The following is an 11,872-nucleotide window of genomic DNA, read 5'->3' as shown; positions in this document are numbered from 1 at the left end:
ACTTTAGTGCTTTTTTTTCTTTTGCATGTTACACACACACATGTCCTCTGGACATGTGTGTGCGCAACACCTGTTCAAATGTGCATTTGAGGGGTGCTACAGGGTGTCCTTTGGACACCCCTGGCACCCTTCAAATCGCAATCTTATTTGCGATTAGCAAATTGCTAATCGCAAATAAGGAATACTCCCCATTCATTCCTATGGGCCTTTTGGCCCATAGGAATGAATGGGGAGTTTTTCCTTATTTGCGATTAGCAATTTGCTAATCGCAAATAAGGAATCAGTAGGAATCGCAATACATTTTGCTAATCCTACATGAATCCCGTTTTGCGAGTCCTTAATAGCGAATCGCTATAATTCGCTATTAGGGCCTCGCAAAACGGGAGCTTGATGAATCAGGCTGCAAATTCTTCCAAAAGCAGATCCAAGTTTTTTCTGTTGCATATAGCACAAAAGGCAGATATATACATGCTTTGGCAAAGTCAATCGGTTTCGACTAAGATTGATCTATTGGCTTTGTCAATGTTTTTTAGACATCGTCCACAGCAGCCCGCACTGCTGTGCAACATGGCTGGAAATGATAAGAACAATATGAGGCGGCCAATGCTAGCCTCGTAACAGCTATTTTTTTCCTATATTTCAAGCCATGTTGCATAGCAGTCCGCGATGCTGTGCAACATATCTAAAAACATAGACAAATCAGTAGCTCTTGCATAGGCGAAACCAATTGGCTTAGACAATGCTTGTTTAGGGATGGGGTCTTTGCTCCACCCAGGTGGCAGAATATTTCACTATGGAGTAACTCAGAGTAAGGAGTAGTGCGGAGAGTTAATACCCATAGTTCTGAGCAAACTGCCACATTTTTATTCATTTTATCAATTTTGGATGAAGACTGGTTCAATCAAAAATGGGACGTGGTACTTCTGGTTATATGAGAGATTTGGAATAGACCAGAATTTATTTTAATTAGAACCTTGGAGAAAACCATTTAAAAAAAGACGTGCCATTCGATGTTTTTATGATCTCAAACGAATTGGTGCAAACATTTATTGGAAATGTCAAACGTTTTCGGTAAAAAAAAAGTCAAGAGAGGCAGGAAGAGTAACATGATGTACGCCATATTTTAAAACGTGACTAAACAATGTGTAATAAAAATATTTTATATAAGCATTTAAAATATACATTTATATATATATATTGATAGAAAGATTCCGATAAACTGCAAACATATTGTAATGCCCTTTCTATGTGTTTGTGTGCTTTTATGGTTAATTCGTGATAGTACTACCGCATGAAATTCAGTGAATGGTAAACGCAATATCGTAAACTGATCACCAAGCCATGGTGGCGTTTCTCCTAAATACTCCCATTTTTAAGTCCAGGTCATGAAGTCCACCTGTATGTCCGCTTGAGGATGCCCAGCACCCTCGGCCCCATCGCTGTGTCAGCCATGCAGGGATTACAAGATCAGTTCAGTCGCTGCCCCGCCGTCCTCAGCAGTCATCCGAGTTACACTTTGGTGTATTTAGAGCGGGAGTTCCCTTGATGTAAAGAGTTCATGTGGGGTATTTGGCTGGCCGTGGATGCCAGCTTCTCGCTCAGCTTTTTGTTCACCTGGTCCATGAGCCTATTGTTCTTCCTCGCCTGGCGCAAGGACCTCTTGGCCTTTTTGACCCGGTCTCTCAGCTGCTTATGACGTTTTTCCAGTGCGGCCAGCTTTTGCTGCAGTTTCTTCACCCTGTCTTCTTCTTCGAACAGCGCCTTTTGCATGGATGAGCACATGAGCTGTAGAGAAGAAACCAGAATGAAGTTAAAAAATAAAATAAGCTTAATTTTTTTCATTTTTATTGATTGAGACTTCCACTGAGATCAGCAACTAGTATAATATAGTGCATTTAAAACATAAACCAATTAGTATAATATGGAACATTTGAAACATAAAATATTTCTTAATAACAACTTCTATACAGTCAAAAAAGTTTCAAAATTTAGTTACAAAATTGAAAAACATTATAAGCAGCAAATTATTCAGGTGGAAAAATAATTAAATTATTCAAAGCATCCCAATTAGTTATATTAAATGTACTAAGATTTTTTTTACATCTGACAATATCTAAGTGTATTTATTTTGTTTATGATCTCTGCTATGCACCGACATCATGTATTTACCTATTTTTCAGCCTTGAAAAAGTCTAGATTGACAAAATACGTGTTGGCTGAGTTTTCTCACTTTAAATGGAAACGAGATTGCGGGGTATATTACCAAGCAATAGCGATAATTGTCGCTATTGCTTGGTTAGCGGGCAAAAAATACCGCCGAGCACCGAGGATTTTTACCGCTGAGATACCTTGATATTATCAAGGTTTTTCTCAAAAGCAGTAAAAATCCTGCGAAATGCATGAATATCGCTGAAAAATCAGCGATATTCATGCATTATCGTGACAATGCTCTTAGCCATGTTATCCACCTTCCATTGGATAACATGGCTAAGAACTGCTTTTAGCAGGCGTTAGCTTTTGGAGATATTCGCGCTTAGCGCGAATATTTCCAAAAGTTGTTAATAGGAGTTAGAGATGTTAGTGACTGTTTTCAGTCGCTAACATCTTGGCACGCCCACTTTGCATGTCATTAGCGATAATTATCGCTGACATGCAAAGTGGGCCCCTAAATGCCCGCTATCGCCTACAAGCTGTCGCTAACTGGTGTTAGCGACAGCTTGGTAATAGGGCGATAAAATTATCGCCGCATTAGCGGGAAAAAGTCCCACTAATGCGACGATAATGCCCTTGGTAATATGCCCCTGCGTTCTTTGTGATGACAGACCATTGACTGAACTCATATATACCAACTGTTTTCTAACAATACGTCACTAGTATAAAAATGATATTAAGGGGCGTGGTCTCGCTGCTCATGGAGTGAGACACATGCCGTGGAAGCTCTGGACAGCCTCTACCATTATAAGCCTGTAAAGTGGCGCTAGGGTCTCTCTGGCGGCGCTGCCTGGAGCGTCTGGCCAGTAGAAGGGTCGGGGCAGCTTTTGGGGGCTTGACGCTGACCTTGGGCTGCTGGCTGCGGTGTGTTCGGCAACATCGAGGTGGACGAGCACCACCTGTATAACGCTGCCCTGAGCCCGCTGCTGCCGCTCACTTAGGTTCGTGCCCCTGCATAGTCTCTCCTGCTTCATTGCATTTTGCCCATTCCTCTGTTGCTTTATTGTATAGGATCGCTCAGTTGTTCTATTGTATTTATTGTATTCACTTTTCCTACTGTGACCGTTTTCCCCCCATTTCTCGCCCTTCTTGCCTTCTGTACCCCCGCCCGCTTCCCCCTTCTCTTTTTCCTCCGCTGTGTCCCCTGCGGCCCCGCCCCCTGCTCTCCCATTCCCCGCCCACCTCCCAGCTGCTCCTCCCTCCCACCTCCCCTCTTATTGAGGCCGCTGTGCGGCTGCGTGCAGCGGGCGCGCCGCTGGCGTGCCTAAGGCCAGCCCATCTGCTCCCATCCACGCCTGGACCGTGCCCAGCACCAGAACCCCTAGCCTCGAGAACGCCACGACACCCGACACCGCTACAACGCCAGCACCCTCCATGCGCTCAACACCGGACGATCAAACACCTGCTTCCTGGCAGCACTGAAGCACACCCATTGCCCCGTCTCCTGCCGGAACTGCAGCTTCGCCAGCATCTGATCCGCCAAGCCAACCGCCGTGATAGAACTCAACCACCTCAGATGGATTCTTCTCAACACCCGCTCCGCCTGCAAACATGCCATTGAACTCTGGGACCTACTCTACTCTACCTCCCCAGACGTCGCCTTCCTGACAGAGACCTGGATGAACCCCTCCTCGGCACCCGACATCGCCATAGCCATCCCAGACGGCTACAAGATCCCCGTCAGGGACCGCACCAACGGAACAGGAGGAGAAATCATCCACTGGAACACTCTCAGAGTCTCGACCAGCACCGACGACACCCTCAGCACCGTCGAACACCTGCACTTCCAGATCCACACTGATCCCAACCCCACCCTCAGAGGAACCCTCATCTACAGACCCCCCGGACCCCGACCACAGTTCAGAGACTCCATTGCCGACTTCGTCTGTCCACACGCCTCCGCCTACACGGACAACATCCTCCTCGGGGACCTGAATTTCCACCTCGAGAACAACAAGAAGTCCAACTCCACCACCCTGATCGACAACCTCGCCAACCTCGGACTCAGACAGCTCGTCCCAACACCCACCCACTCCGCCGGCCACACGCTCGATCCCATTTTCTCCGCAAGCCCACATGTCTCCTTCAGCCACACTACCCCATTGGACTGACCATCACTGCATCCACTTAACCTTCTGGGATCCCACCACGCACCACCGCACCCAGCAATTCCCCCGCTGCTGCTGGAGCAAAGTCACAGAAAACCAGCTAACAACCACCCTCGCCCAGAAGCCACCCGCCGACCCCACCGACTCCGACACCGCCACCCGCGACCTCAGACAGTGGATCCACAACTGCGCCAACACTCTCACCCACATCAAGAAACCACCAAACAGGCACACCAGCAAGAAAGCCAGCTGGTTCACCGAGGACCTCCAGGCCTCCAAGCAAACTTGCGGAAAACTGGAGAAAATACTGCACCGGGACCAGACACTGGACAACTATGCAGCCCACAAGAATGCCATCCACAAACACCACCATCTCATCAGATCCGCCAAAAGAGCCTCCGTCAAAATCCGCCTAGATCTCAACGCACACAACAGCAAAGAGCTCTTCAAGATCGTGAAGGAACCCTCCAACCCCAGCTCCAACACCAACAGCATCCCATTTTCACAAGACCTGTGCGACTACCTTGCCACCTTCTTCCAGCGCAAGATCGCAGACATCCTCGACAGCTTCAACGTCACAACCGCCTCAACAGCCACTGAGACCTCCATCCCCACGGCCACCATCCGAACCGATCCCCTGCTCTCCTGGACCAACATAAGCAACGACGACACCATCAAAATCCTGAACACCATCCACTCACCATCCGGATCTCTGTCAGACCCATGCCCACACCACATCTTCAACAAAGCCAGCACCACCATCGCAACCCATCTCCGTAAAGCCATCAACATCTCCTTCGAAACAGCGACCTTCCCGGAGAGCTGGAAGCACGCCGAGATCAATGCCCTACTCAAAAAATACAAGGCTGACCCTAAGGACCTCAAGAACTTCCGGTCTATCTCCATGCTCCCGTTCCTGGTGAAGGTCATTGAGAAGACCGTCAACAGACAACTGACCAGCTACCTCGAGGAGAACAGCATCCTGGACCCATCGCAGTCCGGATTCCGCACCAACCATAGCACCGAAACTGCCCTCATCGCCGCCACAGATGACATCAGGGCCCTGCTGGACAACGGCAAAACCGCGGCCCTCATCCTCCTGGACCTGTCAGCCGCCTTCGAAACTGTCTGCCACCACACCCTATGCACACTGGGCTCTGGACTGGACCACCTCCTTCCTCTCCGGCAGAACCCAGAGCGTCCGCCTCCCCCCTTTCTGCTCCGAAGCCATCGAGATCATCTGTGGCGTACCCCAGGGGTCATCCCTCTGCCCGATATTTTTCAACATCTACATGGCACCGCTCGCCCAAGTCGCCCGACTACATGAACTCAACATCATCTCCTACGCCAACGACACCCAGCTGATCCTATCCCTCACCAAGGACCCCCTCACTGCCAAAACCAACCTCCACGAAGGAATGAAAGCCGTCGTCGAGTGGATGAAGAACAGCCGTCTGACGCTAAACTCGGATAAGACAGAAGTCCTCATCCTCGGCTCCACCCCCTCGGTCTGGAACAACTCCTGGTGGCCGACCGCACTGGGACCAGGTTCACTTCTTTACGGAAAAGGAGGCCATCCTCAAGGCAGCGCACTCCAAATCGAAACTTACCTACAAGGGTCCTACCATCCAGTTGTTCCAGGACCTCACCCCTACCACGCTCCGTCGCTGTAGGGATTTCAAACCTGTCACCGACAAGTTAAGGGAGCTGGGCGTTCAGTACCAATGGGGCCAACCATTCGCACTAATTTTCCAATGGGAATCAAAACGGCGGTGTTGCGATCCTTCCAGGCGGCTGCGCAGCTGCTTCACCTCCAGGTCACTCCACCATCCAGCCCTTCAAGACTACCATCCCTGAACCGTAAACATGCGAAAACTCAATGAGCCAGGGTGCACCAATCTAGAGGCCCATCTCACCGAGGGGAACGTGCCTCCTCTCAAGCCAAGCAAGACATTATCCAACACCTTCGCTCCTTAGATGGTGGGCAATCTCCCTCAGGCTCTCAGCCTTCAGAGGACTAACGTCTAGGCATCTCTCCACGTCTCACAGATCTTCGTCATCTTCACCCGCCATCTGCGGAGGCGGGGTTGGTCCCTCGCTACCCAGGCTTGCCCACCCCTCGCCCCAAATACATCCTGGCAGTGGCACTGGAGTGTGCTCCTCGACGACGATGCTGATGCTCCTATTCCTCGGAGAGTGACATCTCTGGGATGGCTTGTACCTTTGAGCCTGGTTTGCTCCTGGACTGGAATAGGTCATCTTGGCCAAGTTGGCCACTGTTTCACTTTGGCATTTGGTTTCTATTCTCTTGCTCTCCTTTTCCTTTGTTTCTTCTCTTTCCTTCCTTCCTTGGCGGGAGGGTGGTCCTACCTACCATGGGTACGCTACTCTACGTGAACACTGCTTCTCCTCCTCCCTGCTTCATGCTGGGTTCTGCAAAATGCTTCTACTATGCCTGCTTCTTCTGGGGGTATGCCAGGGGTGGTGAGATGGTGCTGCGTTCCACTCTAATCCCTCTGTCTGCTTGGCGCTTGCGAGCTGTCTACCTGTGTCATGACATATATCCTGTCTGAAACTCCTTTCCCTTAATGTAAAGGGTCTTAACTCCCCAACAAACGCCACCAGATATGGTGATATTTACTGCAGCAGAATCCGGATATTGTCTTCCTACAGGAGACTCACCTGCTGAGGTCAGATATCTCCTGCATGGTCCGCCCTCGATACCCCCTCCAATTCTGGGCATCTGCACCCACTAAATCGGCTGGGGTGGCTATCCTTTGTAATGCAGGCATCCACCAGGGAGACCCCAGGGTGATCCATAGCCAAAGATGGCAGATTCCTCAAACTGATGGTCAAGATCGGGCATTGGGCTCTGACCCTTTGCAATGTTTACGCTCCCAATCACGCTCAAGAACTCTTCCTTAGGGATCTCCAGCAATAACAGATAACACATGATGACTCTCACCTCATCCTGGGGGGGCGACTTCAACCTGGTCTGGGATGCGGGTTTGGACCCCAGCGACAGCTCGTTTCATGGGACGGGGACCATATCCTCCACTTTAAAGAGTCGTCTAACTGATCTTGGCTTAACAGATATTTGGCGTTACCATTCCCCAGCAGCACGCGACTATTCTTACTATTCCCATGTCCATCATTCTAACTCGCGCATCAATTACATCTTCGTTTCGCACTCTCTGATCAGCGACATTCTCTCGGCGTCTATGTCCCACATCTCGGTCTCTAATCACGCTCATGTGGAACTTCTCATACAGGACTACTCCTATCGCCCACACCGTCCTCCCCATTGGTACCTCCCTCCCCAAGTTCTTCGGGATCCTGTGAATGTGGTGGAAATTCGGGATGCTATCACGTCCGACTTTGCGTGCAATGATCTTCCTGAGACCCCTTTCCCTTGGCCGGAGGCACATTTAACGCCACGATTCGAGGTTGTATTAGGTCCATTGCCATAGCTCAGGCTCAGGAAGCCCATCTTTTTGAAGACAACCTCTCTCGGGATATAAAGGCACTTGAAAGATTAGATCAGGAACGCCCGCTGGCCCCCCACAAGAGACACCTTGCCATGCTTAGAGGCCAGTTAAGGGTGCATAGAACCAACAAGGCAGAACATGCTCTCTTAGCCTTGAAACAACGGTATTATGAGGGGGGAGACAAGGTGGGTGCGGTCCTGGCCCGTTGCCTCAGTACATGGGCCACTAAGGCACACATTGCCAACATTAAATTGGAGGATAGCACATTGGCCACCACTGAAGCCGCTAAATTAAAAGCCTTTCATTAATACTACTCGTCCCTTTATACAAGGGAAACCGCCTAGTCCAGAACAGACACAGGCTATATTGGGAGACTGTGCCTGGTCTCCGATTGGCCGCTATCATGCGCAGCTCCTGGAGGACCTGCTTAACCCAAATGAACTCACTGGCGCCCTGAAGGACCTCCCTCTCGGTAAATCTCTGTGACCAGATGGCCTTCCTGTCTCTTTGTATCACACTTTTCTCCAGCAACCTAAAACCCATTTACTTCATCTTTTTAATTCTTCCTCAGATACTGAGGGGCCCTCTGCATCTATGCCAATGGCCGAATTTGCTTTACTCCCCGAACCAGGGACGGATCCCACACTATGCTCCTCTTTCCGCTCTATTGCGCTCTTAAATATGGATCTTAAACTCTATACTAAAATATTAGCCAAGCGACTTAATCCGCACCTACCCGGGTTTATTGAACCTGATCAGATTGGCTTTATTCGTCATTGTCAGGGTGCGGACAATGTGCGACGCATCGTACATTTAGTCGGGAAGGCTCATCACTGGAAGATATCCTCCTGCTTGTTGTCGCTCGATGATGAAAAAGCATTTGACCGGGTGGATTGGGTATTCCTCCGGGCTGTCCTGCATAAAATAGGGCTGGGTCCTCAGATGATCGGTAGGATCATGGCTCCCTAACTCTCCCCTCTGGTACAGGTACAGGTTAACGGCGAACTCCCAAGCCCCATCTCGATCCATAGAGGCACCTGCCAGGGGGGCCCCCTTTCCCCATTTTATTCGCCCTTGTAGTAAAACCCCTTGCTGTCATGATACGCCAGTCCCTCGATATTCTTGGCATCACACTCAGTGGGTTAGATCATAAAATAGCCTTGTTTGCGGATGATCTCCTTCTTACGCTATCACGCTCGTTAATCTCTTTGCCTGCTCTTCGTAGATTGTTTCAATCGTTTGAACTGGTCTCAGGCCTTAAAATGAATTATGCTAAATTGTGGGCCCTGAACCTCACGATCCCGGAGGTGGAGATCCCTGTGCTCCAGTCTCTTGTCCCATATCAATGGGCCTCCCATTCCATTCGGTATTTAGGGCTTAACTTGACCCCCGACCTAGCCACGTGGTCACAAGCTAACTGGCAGGCGAGTAAAAAGGTCGTACTAGAGGATCTGAGAGCATGGAAAGTCCTCCCTCTCTCCTGGCTGAGGCATTTGAACACTGTCAAAATGTTGGTACTCCCAAAAATATTATACCTGTTTCAGATCCTTCCCACGCCCTTCCCAGAGCACCAGATCCAGAGCTTTCAGCGTGAGCTCACCAATTTCATTTGAGGAGGGCATCAACGCACTTCTCTAATAAAATTCTCTTGTTACCACGAGTCAGAGGGGGGTTGGCTTGTCCCAATTTGTTAGAGTTTTACTGGGCGTCTCATCTTTGTTTTATTTTGGAATGGATGGCGTGGGAGAGTGAGAAAGTCTGGTTTCACATAGATAGAGTGATGACCTGTCGACCCATCTGGGATCTCACTTGGCTCCCATGGGAGGCCCGCTCACCTAGCGCCTATATAGCCATCCCCACACGGACGGTGCTTGATATCTGGGATAAACTAGCATTGTCTAGAAGCCTTACCTCCTTCCCGTCCCCTTACACTCCTATTGCACGCAACTTCCATTTCCCGCCTGCCTTCCACCCGCATTCTTTCTCGGACTGGTCAGATGGAGGTTTTCAGACGCTTCGGGACCTCTTTTTGGGGGATTCCTTTAAATCTTTTGATCAATGTAACCGGGACTTCCAGCACTCTCAGGGGGCTAGGGTTCAATATTTTCAACTCCGGCATTGGGTTCAAGCGTCATCCTCGGCACGGGCGGTCACTCGCCCCTTTACCCCTTTTGACCAGCTGGTGCTTTCCTTTGACAACTCCAGGGTTCAAATTTCTGTGCACATATCAAGTCCTCCAACACCCCCAGCAGGTCACCCCATATGCTTACCAGTCATGGTGGCAGTAGGACACATGCACAGACATCACGCCCACACAATGGGACCACTTGTGGTGCGACGTTCCGAAGGTTTTCCGTAGCATTTCCCAACGCGAAACCACGCACAAGGTCTGAGACAATGGTGTTACACTCCACAGAGGTTACACAAAATGTTTCCTATCTCTTCACCTCTCTGCTGGCATTGCACGAGTGACCCCGGGGACTTTCTTCACATATTGTGGATGTGCCCGCTCTTGACCATCTACTGGAAGGAGGTCCTTAGCCATATCAAATTGGTAATTGGCTATCTGTTGCCCGAAAACCCAACCACAGTCATTTTGGGCCTCAGGCCAGTGAACCTGCATGCCATGACCCACAGAGATTGGCACCTAAGCCTCCATATGCTTGACGCAGCCAACCAAATCATAGCTCTTTATTGGAAAAATGCTGAAACGCCTCCGGTAAATATCTGGTTCACTCGCCTGTGGCGTACTATGGCAATGGAGTTGCTTAAGGTGCTCTTGCAACTTCAAGATACTAATTTCACCAAACGTTGGCAACCGTTGGTAGATTACTTTTGTAGACTGGAACATGCCCGTCTCCAGCCACCAAAGCTCTGGGCTTTACGCCTATTTGAAGATGCCGTATCCCCTCCGGATGCAGATATCCTCTGGAGATCCAATAGTGGTACCGCTAGACCCCTTCCTTTGGTGGGGCTCTCTCCGCAGGCCCCCGGCGCCCCACACTCTCCCTCAGCCCTCTTAGTCTTGAATATCACCCATGACACGTGCTGGCCTTGGGTATTGCAGCAGCCTTGCTTCCTTAGCCCCCATTCTCCGTATTGGGGGGACGTTGACCATACCCACCTTACCCATTATCGGTCTCCCTGCTTTCTTCTTTTTCTTCTAATCTTTTTCTTTTCCCCTTCTCAGTTTTCTATCGATTTTGTTGGCTATATTGTCCTCATCTGAATTGTAATCCCAGCACACAGATTTTACACAAAAGACATTACCATGGAGATCTCCCCGTTGGAGCTCCTACTTGAGATGAGTTGGACTATCCGACAATTACAGATACACAAAGTTTGGAGAATAAACTGCAGCAGGTACAATTATATTAGCACAGCAGTACCCAGGAATATTAAGCATTACTGTTTATAATGCATATGTTGTGACCCTAGCTGAATACGGTAGATGATGAGACTGAATACTGTGCAATGGATCTACTGCTGGTGTGATGTACTGTAGTAAAATTGAAGAATGAAAGATAGTAATGACTGTATCTGCTCATCTGTGATTACTTTAAATGTCAATAAAAAATGTTTAAACAAAAGTGATATTATGCACCTTGTCATATGAATAAGTATCCAATATAGTTCTGGATAAAGTGACTTTCTTGGAGAGTGCTTGTTGCAGTTCCTACAAACGGCCATATTTTACACATTAGTGTGACTAATGTGTAAGGGCAACCTTGGGTAGTAGGCTGCCGGAACTATATTAGCACCTTTGTAGGTTTCTGTGTATACATTAAGCATTAGCATTGAGAGTTTCCCACGGTAAAATAGCCTTTGGGTACAAACATTAATACGAAGTGCAATAATTTCCCTATTTTTGGTCCCCAACCACCCCATTCCTTTTTTTGCATATTCAATTTAAAATAGAAAGGCAAAATATAACAAATGTGAGGTTGTGCAATCAACAGACAAATAAATGAAACATGAGTTAAGACTTGGATCCCACCTTTACATAGGTCACAGAGACCGGTCTAAAGATATTTTAACTTACAGTTTAGTTTTTAAAGGACAAAC

The 11,872-nt window shown here is 48.8% G+C and overlaps 1 protein-coding gene across 1 annotated transcript in view; it reads right to left on the bottom strand.

Moving 5' to 3' along the window:
* Positions 1-1,144: 1,144 nt before the first annotated feature.
* The window catches only part of CCDC3 (coiled-coil domain containing 3), a 193,191-nt gene continuing 182,463 nt past the window's right edge, over positions 1,145-11,872 (bottom strand). Inside the window, exon 3 of the mRNA XM_086919863.1 lies at positions 1,145-1,785. Within this exon, the coding sequence (XP_086775989.1) occupies positions 1,510-1,785 (276 nt within the window). The 3' untranslated portion in view covers positions 1,145-1,509. The remainder of the gene's footprint in view (positions 1,786-11,872) is intronic.

This window comes from Lissotriton vulgaris, chromosome 1_1 (genome assembly GCF_964263255.1).
Source record: "Lissotriton vulgaris chromosome 1_1, aLisVul1.2, whole genome shotgun sequence".
NCBI lineage: Eukaryota > Metazoa > Chordata > Amphibia > Caudata > Salamandridae > Lissotriton > Lissotriton vulgaris.
The sequence above is the reverse complement of the archived record's forward strand: the minus strand, read 5'-3'. Positions and strand labels throughout refer to the sequence as shown.